Source organism: Cricetulus griseus, chromosome 4 (assembly GCF_003668045.3).
Source record: "Cricetulus griseus strain 17A/GY chromosome 4, alternate assembly CriGri-PICRH-1.0, whole genome shotgun sequence".
Lineage (NCBI taxonomy): Eukaryota > Metazoa > Chordata > Mammalia > Rodentia > Cricetidae > Cricetulus > Cricetulus griseus.
This window is the reverse complement of record NC_048597.1, coordinates 156,493,757-156,506,172: the sequence shown is the minus strand read 5'-3', so window position 1 is coordinate 156,506,172 and position 12,416 is coordinate 156,493,757. Positions and strand designations below refer to the sequence as shown.

At 44.4% G+C, this 12,416-nt stretch overlaps 1 protein-coding gene across 6 annotated transcripts in view; it reads left to right on the top strand.

The window, feature by feature from the left end:
- Positions 1-12,416, top strand: part of Kmt2a (lysine methyltransferase 2A) — an 84,283-nt gene that overhangs the window by 58,821 nt on the left and 13,046 nt on the right. For 5 of the 6 annotated variants that reach the window (XM_027411979.2, XM_027411980.2, XM_027411978.2 and 2 more), the window contains exons 21-29: positions 480-617; positions 2,455-2,613; positions 3,526-3,643; positions 3,764-3,842; positions 4,807-4,967; positions 5,332-5,514; positions 5,680-9,937; positions 10,386-10,466; positions 12,121-12,182. In XM_027411979.2, the coding sequence (XP_027267780.1) occupies positions 480-617; positions 2,455-2,613; positions 3,526-3,643; positions 3,764-3,842; positions 4,807-4,967; positions 5,332-5,514; positions 5,680-9,937; positions 10,386-10,466; positions 12,121-12,182 (5,239 nt within the window). The remainder of the gene's footprint in view (positions 1-479; positions 618-2,454; positions 2,614-3,525; positions 3,644-3,763; positions 3,843-4,806; positions 4,968-5,331; positions 5,515-5,679; positions 9,938-10,385; positions 10,467-12,120; positions 12,183-12,416) is intronic. The other variant, XM_035443626.1, reaches the window with a different exon arrangement.

Genomic DNA, 12,416 nt, shown 5'->3' with positions numbered 1-12,416 from the left:
GAATAGAAAATGCCTTTAACTTCTAGGCCATCTCTCCAGTCCCACAAGGAAATAATTCTTAACCTAGCATGGTTGTAAGGATTTAATGAAATAATAAGTGTAAAGTCTTTATTTAATGGCTTTATATTGAGAATTTAAAATGCAACATTTGGGGGACTGTAGGTCACACTTACAGTGTTTGCATTCGTGAAGCCCTACTTCAACCCACAAGCATTTAGTGAGAGAGTTCGTAGTGTATTCTGAGAGAACTAAATTAAACTACAGTTTTAAAGTAGTTTTCACAGTTACGTAAACCTTCCATATATTGATCTTTTGTTCTCAATAGAATTATAAAATATTTCAATTTTATGGGAAAAATAATTAGAATATAGCAGAAACATTGAAAACTGGATTATGATTTCATCCCTCAGGAATTGAAGTTGCTTTCTTGAGGTGTCTTATCTGAGATAAGACTAATATGACTTCCTTTGGTTCTTCAGGATGCTGGCCGCTTGCTATACATTGGCCAAAATGAGTGGACACATGTGAATTGTGCTTTGTGGTCAGCAGAAGTATTTGAAGATGATGATGGATCACTAAAGAATGTGCATATGGCTGTGATCAGGGGCAAGCAGCTGGTAAGAACTTTATGTGTACACCTATGAAGTGGTTTTAGTCTTTGTTCTGGGCATGAGTATAGCCTCCCTATTCTTGATAGTATTTCAATAGCTTGCCAGTAAGTACTGGTGTATGTTGTAGGTCTGATCCTTTGAAAAAGGAAACAAATAGAAAAATGGGGGCCTGGAGAGCTGGCTCAGCAGTTAAGAGCACTGACTGTTTCTTCCAGGGGATCTGGGTTCAGTTCCCCGACACCATGTGGCAGCTCACAACTGCCTGACTTCAGTTCCAGGGGATCTGACAATCATACAGATATACATGCAGGCAAAACAACAATGGACATAAAACAACAATAAATAAATCATCAAAAACTCTTAAAAAGAAAGCATCATATAACTTGAGCATCATTCAAATATGTGAGAGCACCAATTTTAATAGGTAACAGAATCAGCTCAGAGACTGTCAAGTTAATTGACATTCTGAACTTTCACAGAATAAACCTATGTATGTGCAGCGTGACAAAGGAAGAGGGACATTGTCAGAGCAGCTGAGAGCAGTCACCGTGGTACTGAGGAATAAACGTTTAGAAGCTAGAGTTTGAGCATGAAAGGTTACCAGAAGGAACGTAGACAACAGACAAAACACATGAAAAAACAATGAGTGAGTTATGGGAAGAACAGAATAGAGGACACAGACTGTCTTTAAGAATGACCCAGCGTCTGGGCAGTGGTGGAACACGCCTTTAATCCCAGCACTCGGGAGTGAGAGGCAGGCGGATCTCTGTAAGTTCGAGACCAGCCCGGTCTACAAGAGCTAGTTCCAGGACAGCCTCCAAAGCCATAGAGAAACCCTATCTTGAAAAACCAAAAAAAAAAAAAAGGGAATGACCCAGGGCCTAGAGAATGGAATCTTCAAATCATGTTAGCTGTGAAGTCTAATACTCCAGAACTAGTGTGCTGGCTAGCTTTATGTCAGCTTGATACGGCTAGATTTATGTAAAAGGAGGGAATCTATCCAGAAAAATGCTTCCTTAAGATCAGCTCTAAGGCATTTTCTTAGTGATTGATGAGGAGGGTCCAGCCCATTGTGGGTAGGTGTTCCAACATTGGGCTGGTGGTCCTGGGTTCTATAAGAAAGCAGGCTGGTCTGCAGAGGTCGATAGATATCTTGAGTTCCAGGACAGCCTGGTTTACAGAGCAGTTCCAGGACAGCAATAGCTATACAGAGAAACCCTGTCTCAACCAAGAAGGAAGGAAGGAAGGAAGGAAGGAAGGAAGGAAGGAAGGAAGGAAGGAAGGAAGGAAGGAAGGAGAAGAAGAAAAGCAGAATGGGCAAGCCAGCAGGCAGCCGTGCCCTCCATTGGCTCGGTATCTTTTCCTCCCTGTGTGAGTTCCTGCCCTTACTGCTTTTGATGATGAACTGTTACATGGAACTGTGAGTGAAATAAACCATCTCCTCCCCACATTGCTTTTGGTCATGGTGTTTCATCACAGCAATAGTAACCCTAACTAAGACAACTAGTTTCTTACTAGTAAAATTTTAGTATCACTGAGTTGCTTTGAGATGTAACAACTTTCTTACAAGTACATGTTTTTTGACGTCTTCATAGTTTCAAGTCTAATAAATCCACCATACATTCTAGGGAAAACTGATTTCAGTTCAAAGTGTAAATCCAATTTAGTGTTTAAATTTTCTAGTTACCACGTTGTAGTTAGTTTATCGTTTCCTTGTAGCTCAGCAGACTAGCAGTCAAGAAAGCGAACATTGGATGCTCAGAAGGGACAAGTCACAGAAGAGTTGACAAGTGTCTTAAAATGCCTGCCAATCTAAATAGGGCTGTTCTTTCTGGACTTGTAGCGATGTGAATTCTGCCAAAAGCCAGGAGCCACCGTGGGTTGCTGTCTCACATCCTGCACCAGCAACTACCATTTCATGTGTTCCCGAGCCAAGAACTGTGTCTTCCTGGATGATAAAAAAGTGTATTGTCAGCGGCATCGGGATTTGATCAAAGGCGAGGTGAGAAGCTCAGCTGTTTGGTTGCTTCTGTTGTAGCTGTTAATTACAGGCTTTATTATCTCAGAGCAGACTTACATTCACAGTAAAATTAACCAAGGGTAGAGATTTCCTGGCCCTGCCTTCACACTTACATAGCCTCTCCCAGGAGAGTGATGTATTTGTTACAGTGGATGGATCTACATTAATGCACATTTCACACAGTTATCCTTTTTAAACATTTTTAAAAAAAGATTATTAATTTAGTATGTATACAATATTCTGCCTGCATGTTCCCTGCAGGCCAGAAGAGGGCATCAGATCTCATTATAGATGGTTGTGAGCCACCATGTGGTTGCTGGGAATTGAACTCAGGACCTCCAGAAGAGCAGTCAGAGCTCTTAACCACTGAACCATGGCTCTAACCCCACAGTTATCCTTTACATTCTTGTTGTTGTACATCATGTGGGTTTGGACAAATGTCTAGTAATGTGTATTCGCCATTGTAGTTTATATATTTTCTCGTCCCAAGAAACCTGTGTTCTGCCTGTTATCCTGACCTTCCCCCTAAAAACCACTGGTCTTCTTGCTAATATCTACAAGTAGTTTTAACTTAACACCCACAGCAATTCCAGGGTTTCTTATGGTTGGAACCTTTTGCTTAGCAATAAGCATTGAAGATTCTTCCTCCTCTTTTAAATGCCCTATGAATTTAAGAGGGAAGTACTGAAAAACAGCAAGGTGGTAAACTCAGTTTTGCCTTTCTCGGATGTCCCAGAGAGATCATCTCCTCTTACAAGAAGTAAAAAGGGTGGTAGTAAACAGAAGGGTGATTTTGAGATAGGGTCTCTAGAGGTTCTGCCTCCAGGAGTTGGTACTCTGAATGTAATGTGTAAAGGGACAGTCCTTTAACAGCAACCTTGGGTTTCATTTAAGGTGGTTCCTGAGAATGGATTTGAAGTTTTTAGAAGAGTGTTTGTGGACTTTGAAGGAATCAGCTTGCGAAGGAAGTTCCTCAATGGCTTGGAACCAGAAAACATCCACATGATGATTGGTATGACCCAGGCCTTCATTAATGGGAAGACTGTATTATCATTTGTGTGTTTTCTGGTCCTTGGTTACAAAATGATTCTCCTCATGGTTTCTTCTAATCTATTCTTCTTTCCTTGGTTAGGCTCAATGACAATCGACTGTTTGGGAATTCTGAATGACCTCTCTGACTGTGAAGATAAGCTCTTTCCTATAGGATACCAGTAAGTCCAGCGAAGATGGCACAGCAGCCCACAGCGTGGCTTCCCGAAAATGCGGGGTCATTAAATATGGAGATGTACTTGGTAGCTGCCTTTTGCTATTCTAAACCCACCACCCACCAGTTCTCATAGGCCCAGGCTGTCCTAAAACTCATGATCCTTTTGCCTTAGCCAAATGCATTACCGTGCCCAGCTAAAAGATTATAAATTTAGCCTGGGCTACATAGTGACACCCTGCCTCAAAGCAAACAATTTATAATCTTTTATGTTGATTAAATTATTTGACAAGCACTGACAATGTATGATCAAAATGCCCCTCCTAGAGGCACTTGTTGTGTACACCTTTAACACAGGACTTGGAAGAGAAGTCAAGCAGATGGATCTCTGTGAGTTCCAGGTCAGCCAGGGCCACGGGGAGATCCTGTCTCAAAAAATAGGAAATCTCTATCTCCCTCTTAAGAACCTCATTGGGCAGCACATTTTATAGTTCTATATTCCAGCTCTCTTAACACAGCCTATACTTGTATTTGTCTGGTAGATCTTTGTACAAACAAGACTCACCAGATTCAAAGCAGTTATATTTCTCTTGCTTTGTAGAACTTTACTGACAATGGAAGTACCTCAGGTTTGAGTTTTTAAAGTCTCGAGTTACATGCACTGTAAGGCACTCATCCCTCATGGAAAGCAGTGGCATTATAGTTACTGTTTTTCTTTTTCAGTGGTTTAGAATATTTTACTATTTCTGGTACTTTTCTTTTCTTTTTTTTTTTTTTTTAAAGTCCATATGACTTTCTGAGAGCCTAAGAAACTAAGGACCATACTAGGATAATCCTCTATTAAGAACCTAAGAAAGAAAGCTATATTCTCTGCATTGAGACCAGAGAACCCATGATGGTGAGAGATTTGGGGAATGATAGTTTGTGCATCTGTCCTCCATTTGTGGTTTTTTTCCCCTTGTGTTTGCCAGGTGTTCCCGGGTGTACTGGAGCACCACAGATGCTCGAAAGCGCTGTGTGTACACATGCAAGATCGTGGAGTGCCGCCCACCTGTTGTAGAGCCAGATATCAATAGCACGGTTGAGCATGATGACAATAGGACCATTGCCCATAGCCCGTCCTCATTCATAGGTTAGTATAAATCCAAGTGGGACTTGAATTCAAGGTTTTTGACTTTGCATTGGGATTGAAAACTGGGGAAATTTTTAATTTGGGACACCTTTTTGTCCTATTTTGGTGTTTATCTAATAGCACTTTGTGTGTACAAGTCTATGTGTGCATGTTTGTGCATGGGATGTGCCATGGGATGTTCAAGAAATTAGAACATCACTTGTGGAGTTGGTTCTCTTCTGCCACTGTGGGTTCCAGGCACTGAACTCAGATCATCAAGCTTGAGCGCTTACCCATTGCAGCTTGCCAGCTGTAATAGCTAGCTGGCTTGATAGTGGTTCATCTGTTAGGTATTTTAGTTATGAGTTTTTATTTCCTGTCATAGAAACTTCATGTAAGGATAGTCAAAGTACAGCTGCAATTCTAAGTCCTCCGTCACCGGACCGACCTCATTCACAGACCTCGAGCTCCTGCTATTATCATGTCATCTCAAAGGTCCCTAGGATTCGAACGCCCAGCTACTCCCCTACACAGAGGTCCCCTGGCTGCCGGCCATTGCCTTCTGCAGGTAAAGGACATCCTGACCCACTTGACCATTCTCCTAGGTAACCTTTGTGCCTTTTACTAACCAAAAGGTTGCCTATAAACAAGTATATCTAAATGGTTGAAGCTAGTGACTTGACACATTCCTTCTGTCTTTGATTGACTTTCTTATTTTTTCTCCCTTGTTCAGGAAGTCCCACCCCAACCACCCATGAAATCGTCACAGTAGGCGATCCTTTACTCTCCTCTGGTCTTCGGAGCATTGGCTCCAGGCGACATAGCACTTCTTCCTTATCACCCCTGCGGTCCAAGCTCCGGATAATGTCTCCAATGAGAACTGGGAGTATATACTCCAGAAATAGTGTTTCCTCGGTCTCCACCCTTGGGACTGCTACAGATTCCGAGTCAAGTGCCAAAGCAACCGATCGTGTCGTAGGGCCATTGAATTCAAGTGCTAATCTAGGGCACAGCACTCCGGCCTCTTCAGGTTCACAAAGGACAGTGGTCACTGGAGGCTCCAAAACAAGTCATTTGGATGGATCCTCATCCTCAGAAGTAAAGCGTTCTAGTGCTTCAGACTTGGCACCCAAGGGCTCATCATTAAAGGGAGAGAAGAGCAGAACTCTGAGTTCCAAGAGTTCAGATGGATCTGCACATAGCACAGCTTACTCTGGAGTTCCTAAATTGGTACCGCAGGCTCATAACACCACTCCTGGAGAATTCAACATTAGTAAAATTGGCGCTTTTGCTCAACCCTCTCCAGTGCCATTTTCTTCTAAAGAGACTCTCTCCTACCCACAACTCCACTTGAAGGGGCAAAGGAATGATCGAGACCAGCACACAGATTCTACCCAGTCAGCAAAGCCCCCTCCAAATGAAGATGGTGAAATCAAAACCTTGAAGCTTCCTGGTGTGGGCCACAGGCCATCCATTCTTCATGAACATGTAGGGTCTACTAGTTCCAGAGACCGGAGACATAAAGGGAAAAAGTCTTCTAAAGAGACTTGCAAAGAAAAGCATTCCAGGAAATCCTCTTTGGAACCTGGTCAGGTGATGACTAGTGAGGAAGGAAACCTAAAGCCAGGGTTTGTTGATGAGGTTTTGACTCCTGGGTTTCTAGGGCAACGGCCATGTAATAATGTTTCATCTGATAAGATTGGGGATAAAGTCCTTCCTATTTCAGGAGTCCCTAAAGGTCAATCCACACAAGTAGAAGGATCTTCCAAGGAGTTACAGGCACCCCGGAAGTGCTCAGTCAAAGTGACACCTCTGAAAATGGAAAGTGAAAACCAATCCAAAAATAACCCAAAAGGAAGTGGCCCTTGCTCCCCTGTACAGCTAGAGCCAGCATGTCCAGCAGAGCCTGTTTCAGCTTCCAGAAGTCCAGGAGCTAGCCCCGGGGTTCAGCCAAGCCCAAATAATACCTCATCCCAAGACCCTCAAAGTAACAACTATCAGAATCTTCCAGAACAGGACAGAAACTTGATGATTCCAGACGGCCCCAAACCTCAGGAGGATGGCTCTTTTAAGAGGCGGTACCCCCGACGCAGTGCCCGTGCACGGTCTAACATGTTCTTTGGGCTCACCCCACTCTATGGAGTCAGGTCTTATGGTGAAGAAGACATTCCATTCTACAGCAGCTCCACTGGGAAAAAGCGAGGAAAGAGATCTGCAGAAGGGCAGGTGGATGGGGCCGATGACTTGAGCACATCAGATGAAGAAGACATATACTATTACAACTTTACTAGAACTGTAATTTCTTCTAGTGGAGAGGAGCGGCTGGCATCCCGTCATTTATTTCGGGAAGAGGAACAATGTGATCTTCCAAAAATTTCACAGTTAGATGGTGTTGATGATGGGACAGAGAGTGATACTAGTGTCACTGCCACAACCAGGAAAAGCAGCCAGATTCCAAAAAGAAATGGTAAAGAAAATGGAACAGAAAACTTAAAGATTGATCGACCTGAAGATGCTGGTGAAAAAGAGCATGTCATCAAGAGCGCTGTTGGCCATAAAAACGAGCCAAAGTTGGATAACTGCCACTCTGTAAGCAGAGTGAAAGCACAGGGTCAGGACTCCTTGGAAGCTCAGCTCAGCTCCTTGGAGTCAAGCCGCAGAGTCCACACAAGTACCCCTTCCGACAAAAACTTACTGGATACCTACAACACTGAGCTCCTGAAATCTGACTCTGACAATAACAATAGCGATGATTGTGGGAACATCCTGCCTTCAGACATCATGGACTTTGTACTAAAGAACACTCCATCCATGCAGGCTCTGGGTGAGAGCCCAGAGTCCTCGTCTTCTGAACTCCTGACTCTTGGTGAAGGGCTGGGTCTTGACAGTAATCGGGAAAAGGATATGGGTCTTTTTGAAGTGTTTTCTCAGCAGCTGCCAGCGACAGAGCCTGTGGACAGTAGTGTCTCCTCTTCCATCTCAGCAGAGGAGCAGTTTGAGCTGCCTCTTGAGCTGCCATCTGACCTCTCTGTGCTGACCACCCGCAGTCCCACTGTACCAAGCCAGAATCCCACTAGACTGGCTGTAATCTCAGATTCAGGGGAGAAGCGAGTGACCATGACAGAAAAGTCTGTACCCTCTTCTGAGGGTGACCCAGCACTGCTGAGTCCAGGAGTCGACCCTGCTCCTGAAGGCCACATGACTCCTGATCATTTCATCCAAGGACACATGGATGCAGATCATATCTCCAGCCCTCCCTGTGGTTCAGTGGAACAAGGCCATGGCAACAATCAGGATTTAACTAGAAACAGTAGCACCCCTGGCCTTCAGGTACCTGTTTCCCCTACTGTTCCCATCCAGAACCAGAAGTATGTGCCCAATTCTACTGATAGCCCTGGCCCATCTCAGATCTCTAATGCAGCTGTCCAGACCACTCCACCCCACCTGAAACCAGCCACTGAGAAACTCATTGTTGTTAACCAGAACATGCAGCCACTTTATGTTCTCCAAACTCTTCCAAATGGAGTGACCCAAAAAATCCAATTGACCTCTCCTGTTAGTTCTACACCCAATGTGATGGAGACAAACACTTCGGTATTGGGGCCCATGGGAAGTGGGCTCACCCTAACTGCAGGACTAAATCCAAGCTTGCCACCTTCTCAGTCTCTGTTCCCTCCTGCTAGCAAAGGATTGCTCTCCATGCCTCATCACCAGCACTTACATTCCTTCCCTGCAGCTGCTCAAAGTAGTTTCCCACCCAACATCAGCAGTCCTCCTTCAGGCCTACTTATTGGGGTTCAGCCTCCTCCAGATCCCCAACTTTTGGGTTCAGAAGCCAACCAGAGGACAGACCTCACTACCACAGTAGCCACTCCATCCTCTGGACTCAAGAAAAGACCCATATCTCGTCTGCACACTCGAAAGAATAAAAAACTTGCTCCCTCTAGTACCCCTTCAAACATTGCCCCCTCTGATGTTGTTTCTAACATGACACTGATTAACTTCACACCCTCCCAGCTTTCAAACCATCCCAATCTGTTAGATTTGGGGTCACTTAACACTTCATCTCACCGAACTGTCCCCAACATCATAAAAAGATCTAAATCTGGCATCATGTATTTTGAACAGGCACCCCTGTTACCATCACAGAGTGTGGGCGGAACTGCTGCCACAGTGGCGGGCACATCAACGATAAGCCAGGATACTAGCCACCTCACGTCTGGGCCTGTGTCTGCCTTGGCATCCGGTTCCTCCGTCTTGAATGTGGTATCCATGCAAGCTACAACAACCCCTACGAGTAGTGCATCAGTTCCAGGACATGTCACCTTGACCAACCAGAGGTTGCTTGGGACCCCAGACATTGGCTCAATAAGCAATCTTCTAATCAAAGCCAGCCAGCAGAGCCTGGGCATTCAGGACCAGCCTCTGGCATTACCACCAAGTTCAGGAATGTTCCCACAACTGGGGACATCACAGACTTCGTCCGCTGCTGCAATGACAGCAGCATCTAGCATCTGTGTGCTCCCCTCGCCACAGACTAAGGGCACGACAGCCGTATCCCCTTCTGGGGATACTGAAGAACACTATAAGCTGCAGCAAGTGAACCAGCTCCTAGCTGGCAAAACCAGCATCCTGTCTTCACAGCGGGAGCGGGAGCGGGATCCCGACTCTGCTTCGGGGACCCAGCTGTCCAACCTCACCCAGACAGCAGATGCTCCTAATGGTGTGAGATTAGATCAGAACAAGCCTTTACCCTCAGCTAAGCAAGCCAGCTCCACCTCTCCAGGGAGCTCTCCATCCTCTGGTCAGCAGTCAGCAGGTTCCTCAGGGCCAGGTCCCACTAAACCAAAACCCAAAGTCAAAAGGATTCAGCTGCCCCTAGACAAAGGGAATGGCAAGAAGCACAAAGTTTCCCATTTGCGGTCCAGTTCTTCTGAAGCACACATTCCAGACCAAGAAGCCAACCCAGCGCCCCAGACCTCAGCCACACGGTAAGTGATGGGTTAATTCTGCTGCAACTGTGGGGTTTTGTGCTCTGAGTGTGGCGCTGCTCACTTTCATCATTTGGGCTTTGGGTAGTGATAAGTGAAGCAAAGAAACTAGTTCATCAAAGGACGGTTTAATTAAGAACTACAGTTTTGATTGTCCTTTCCTTTCACCTTAGACAGTGCTGATTTGCTGAGGTTTGCAGATTCAAGAGAATGATAGTTCTGTCTGATGGGCAGGGGCTCCTGCTACGGAGTCTCGAGAAGCCCTCTTTCTTAAAACCTCATTGGAAGTATACCATATAAGTATAGAGGAGACTTCCCCTCCCCTAGTCAGTCCTTGTGCCCTCTTACTAGTTTTTGTGAACTTAGTTACTGTTCAGGTTTGTGAACTTTATCTGTCCAATGCATATTTGCTGATGGTTGCTTGAAAAGATACACCCAACTCTTACAGGACTCCTAGAGCCGACAGAGAGCAGCAGGATGCAGCTGGCATGGAGCAGCCTTCACAGAAGGAGTGTGGGCAGCCTGTGGGGTGAGCTGCAGATGCGATCTCTCTTGGGTCCACCACATGTAAAACAGGCATTGGGTTTTGCTTTGTTGGCAGAAGTGTTCTTGACAGCCATCATATGCTATGGATGTCTTTAATCCCAGCACTGGGGAGACTGAGGCAGACAGAGCTCTGTGAATTTGAGGCCAGTCAAGGCCACATAGTAAGACCTTGCCTCCCCCCCTCACTCCCCCCCAGCCCTATTTTTGTTTTAATGAAACTAAATACAGACAGGCTTGTAAAAGTGAAGTGTTTTTTTTTTAATCTTTTTAAATATGTAGTTATTGTCTGTATATGTATACATGCACTTGTGTAGCACGCATGTAGCCGTCAGAGGACAACCTGTGTGATCATTTCACTCCTACCTTTCCGTAGGTTCCAAAGATCAAACTCAGTAGTCAGGCTTGCACAGCAAGTCATTTTACTCTCTGAGTCATCTTGCTGGCCCACCTACCCCCACCCCTCTTTTCCCTTTTTCTAAGCTACAATTATTTAAATGATTTCTGATGGTTCCTGTATGTCCTGCTCACTGCTTCTCAGTCTGTTCCCTACAAGTCATTTTGATAATGGTTTGGTGTTTTGGTTTTTTTATAATTTTCATATTATGTACATTGGTGCTTTGACTGCATGCCTGTTTGTATGAAGCTGTCAGATCCCCTGGAACATGAGTTACAGACAGTTTCGAGCTGCCATGTGGGTGCTGAGAATTGAACCTGGGTCCTCTGGAAGAGCAGCCAGTGCTTTTTAACCACTGAGCCATTTCTCTAATGGTGGTTTGGTTTTATTCTGCAGATATGTCTGTGTGTACTCTTATGTAAATTTGTGTACATACTTTTATATTAAATGGATGCTGCTGTACTTACTATTCTTGTTTTTTCACTTGATTGTTTTTCTATACCTCCTCCTGGAATGACATGCGTCCATGCTGTGTTCCAAGTGTTTCTCTGCTGCTACCAGTGCTGTTGGATGCTCTACAATAATTTAATTAGCTAGTTAACTTCATACATATTAGTATGCACTTGGGCTGTTTTGGAGTTACTAAATTTGAAAATCTGAAAATAGGTGTGCTAGCTCAAACAGCTTCACTGTGTTTTTAATTAAGCCAGCTGACTTAAATTATACAACACTGTCCTAACAAGTGTCTTTGCATTTTTCCTACTATGAGATTGTGAGACAATTTCAGAGATGTAATCCACTATCTCAAAATCAGATGCCTACTGGCAATATTCGGGAAGAAATCTCTTAAGTGTGGTTTTAGGACTAGAGAGATGGTGAAGCAGTTAAGAGTGCTTCCTGCTGTAACAACATCCTCATTTGGGTCCAGTGCCTCTCCAGCTCCTATGGGTACCCATACAGTCACGGCACACACAACATACACAAATAAAAATTTTAAAAACTTGGTGACCTAAGTTTGATCTTTGGATCCCGTAGTGGAATGTGCTTTTCAACACCCAGAGATACATACTCCCCCATACCCACACACTAATAAATAGAAAATGTTAAGACACTTTGTGCTTGTGTTCTTAGTAGCAGTTTTAAATAACTGACAGAATATGTGGCAGGTTGTGAGCAGTTGTTTTGTCTTTGAGTTAAAAATAAGCTGGCCTTGCCTCTCATGTCTGCTTTTATTTTCATTCAGACCCGCAGCTGCTCTTCCAGAGATTCAGGCAACAAATCCAGCAAGTGAGCAAGAAAATGCAGGTATGTGGTTGGTTAATAGGTTGTTATAGAGAACTCTAAAGCTAAAAGATCTGTTTAAAATTCATGTATGTTAGCTGTGCATGGTGGCACATGCTTGTAACTCCAGCACTTGGAAAGCTGAGACAGAATTGTGTGTTCAAGGCCAGGCAGAGCTGCATAGTAGGCTTGAGGGCAGCCTGTGCTACATCACAAGTCCCAGCTTAAAAGCAAAAGAATCCCGTCCATTATCTCCTG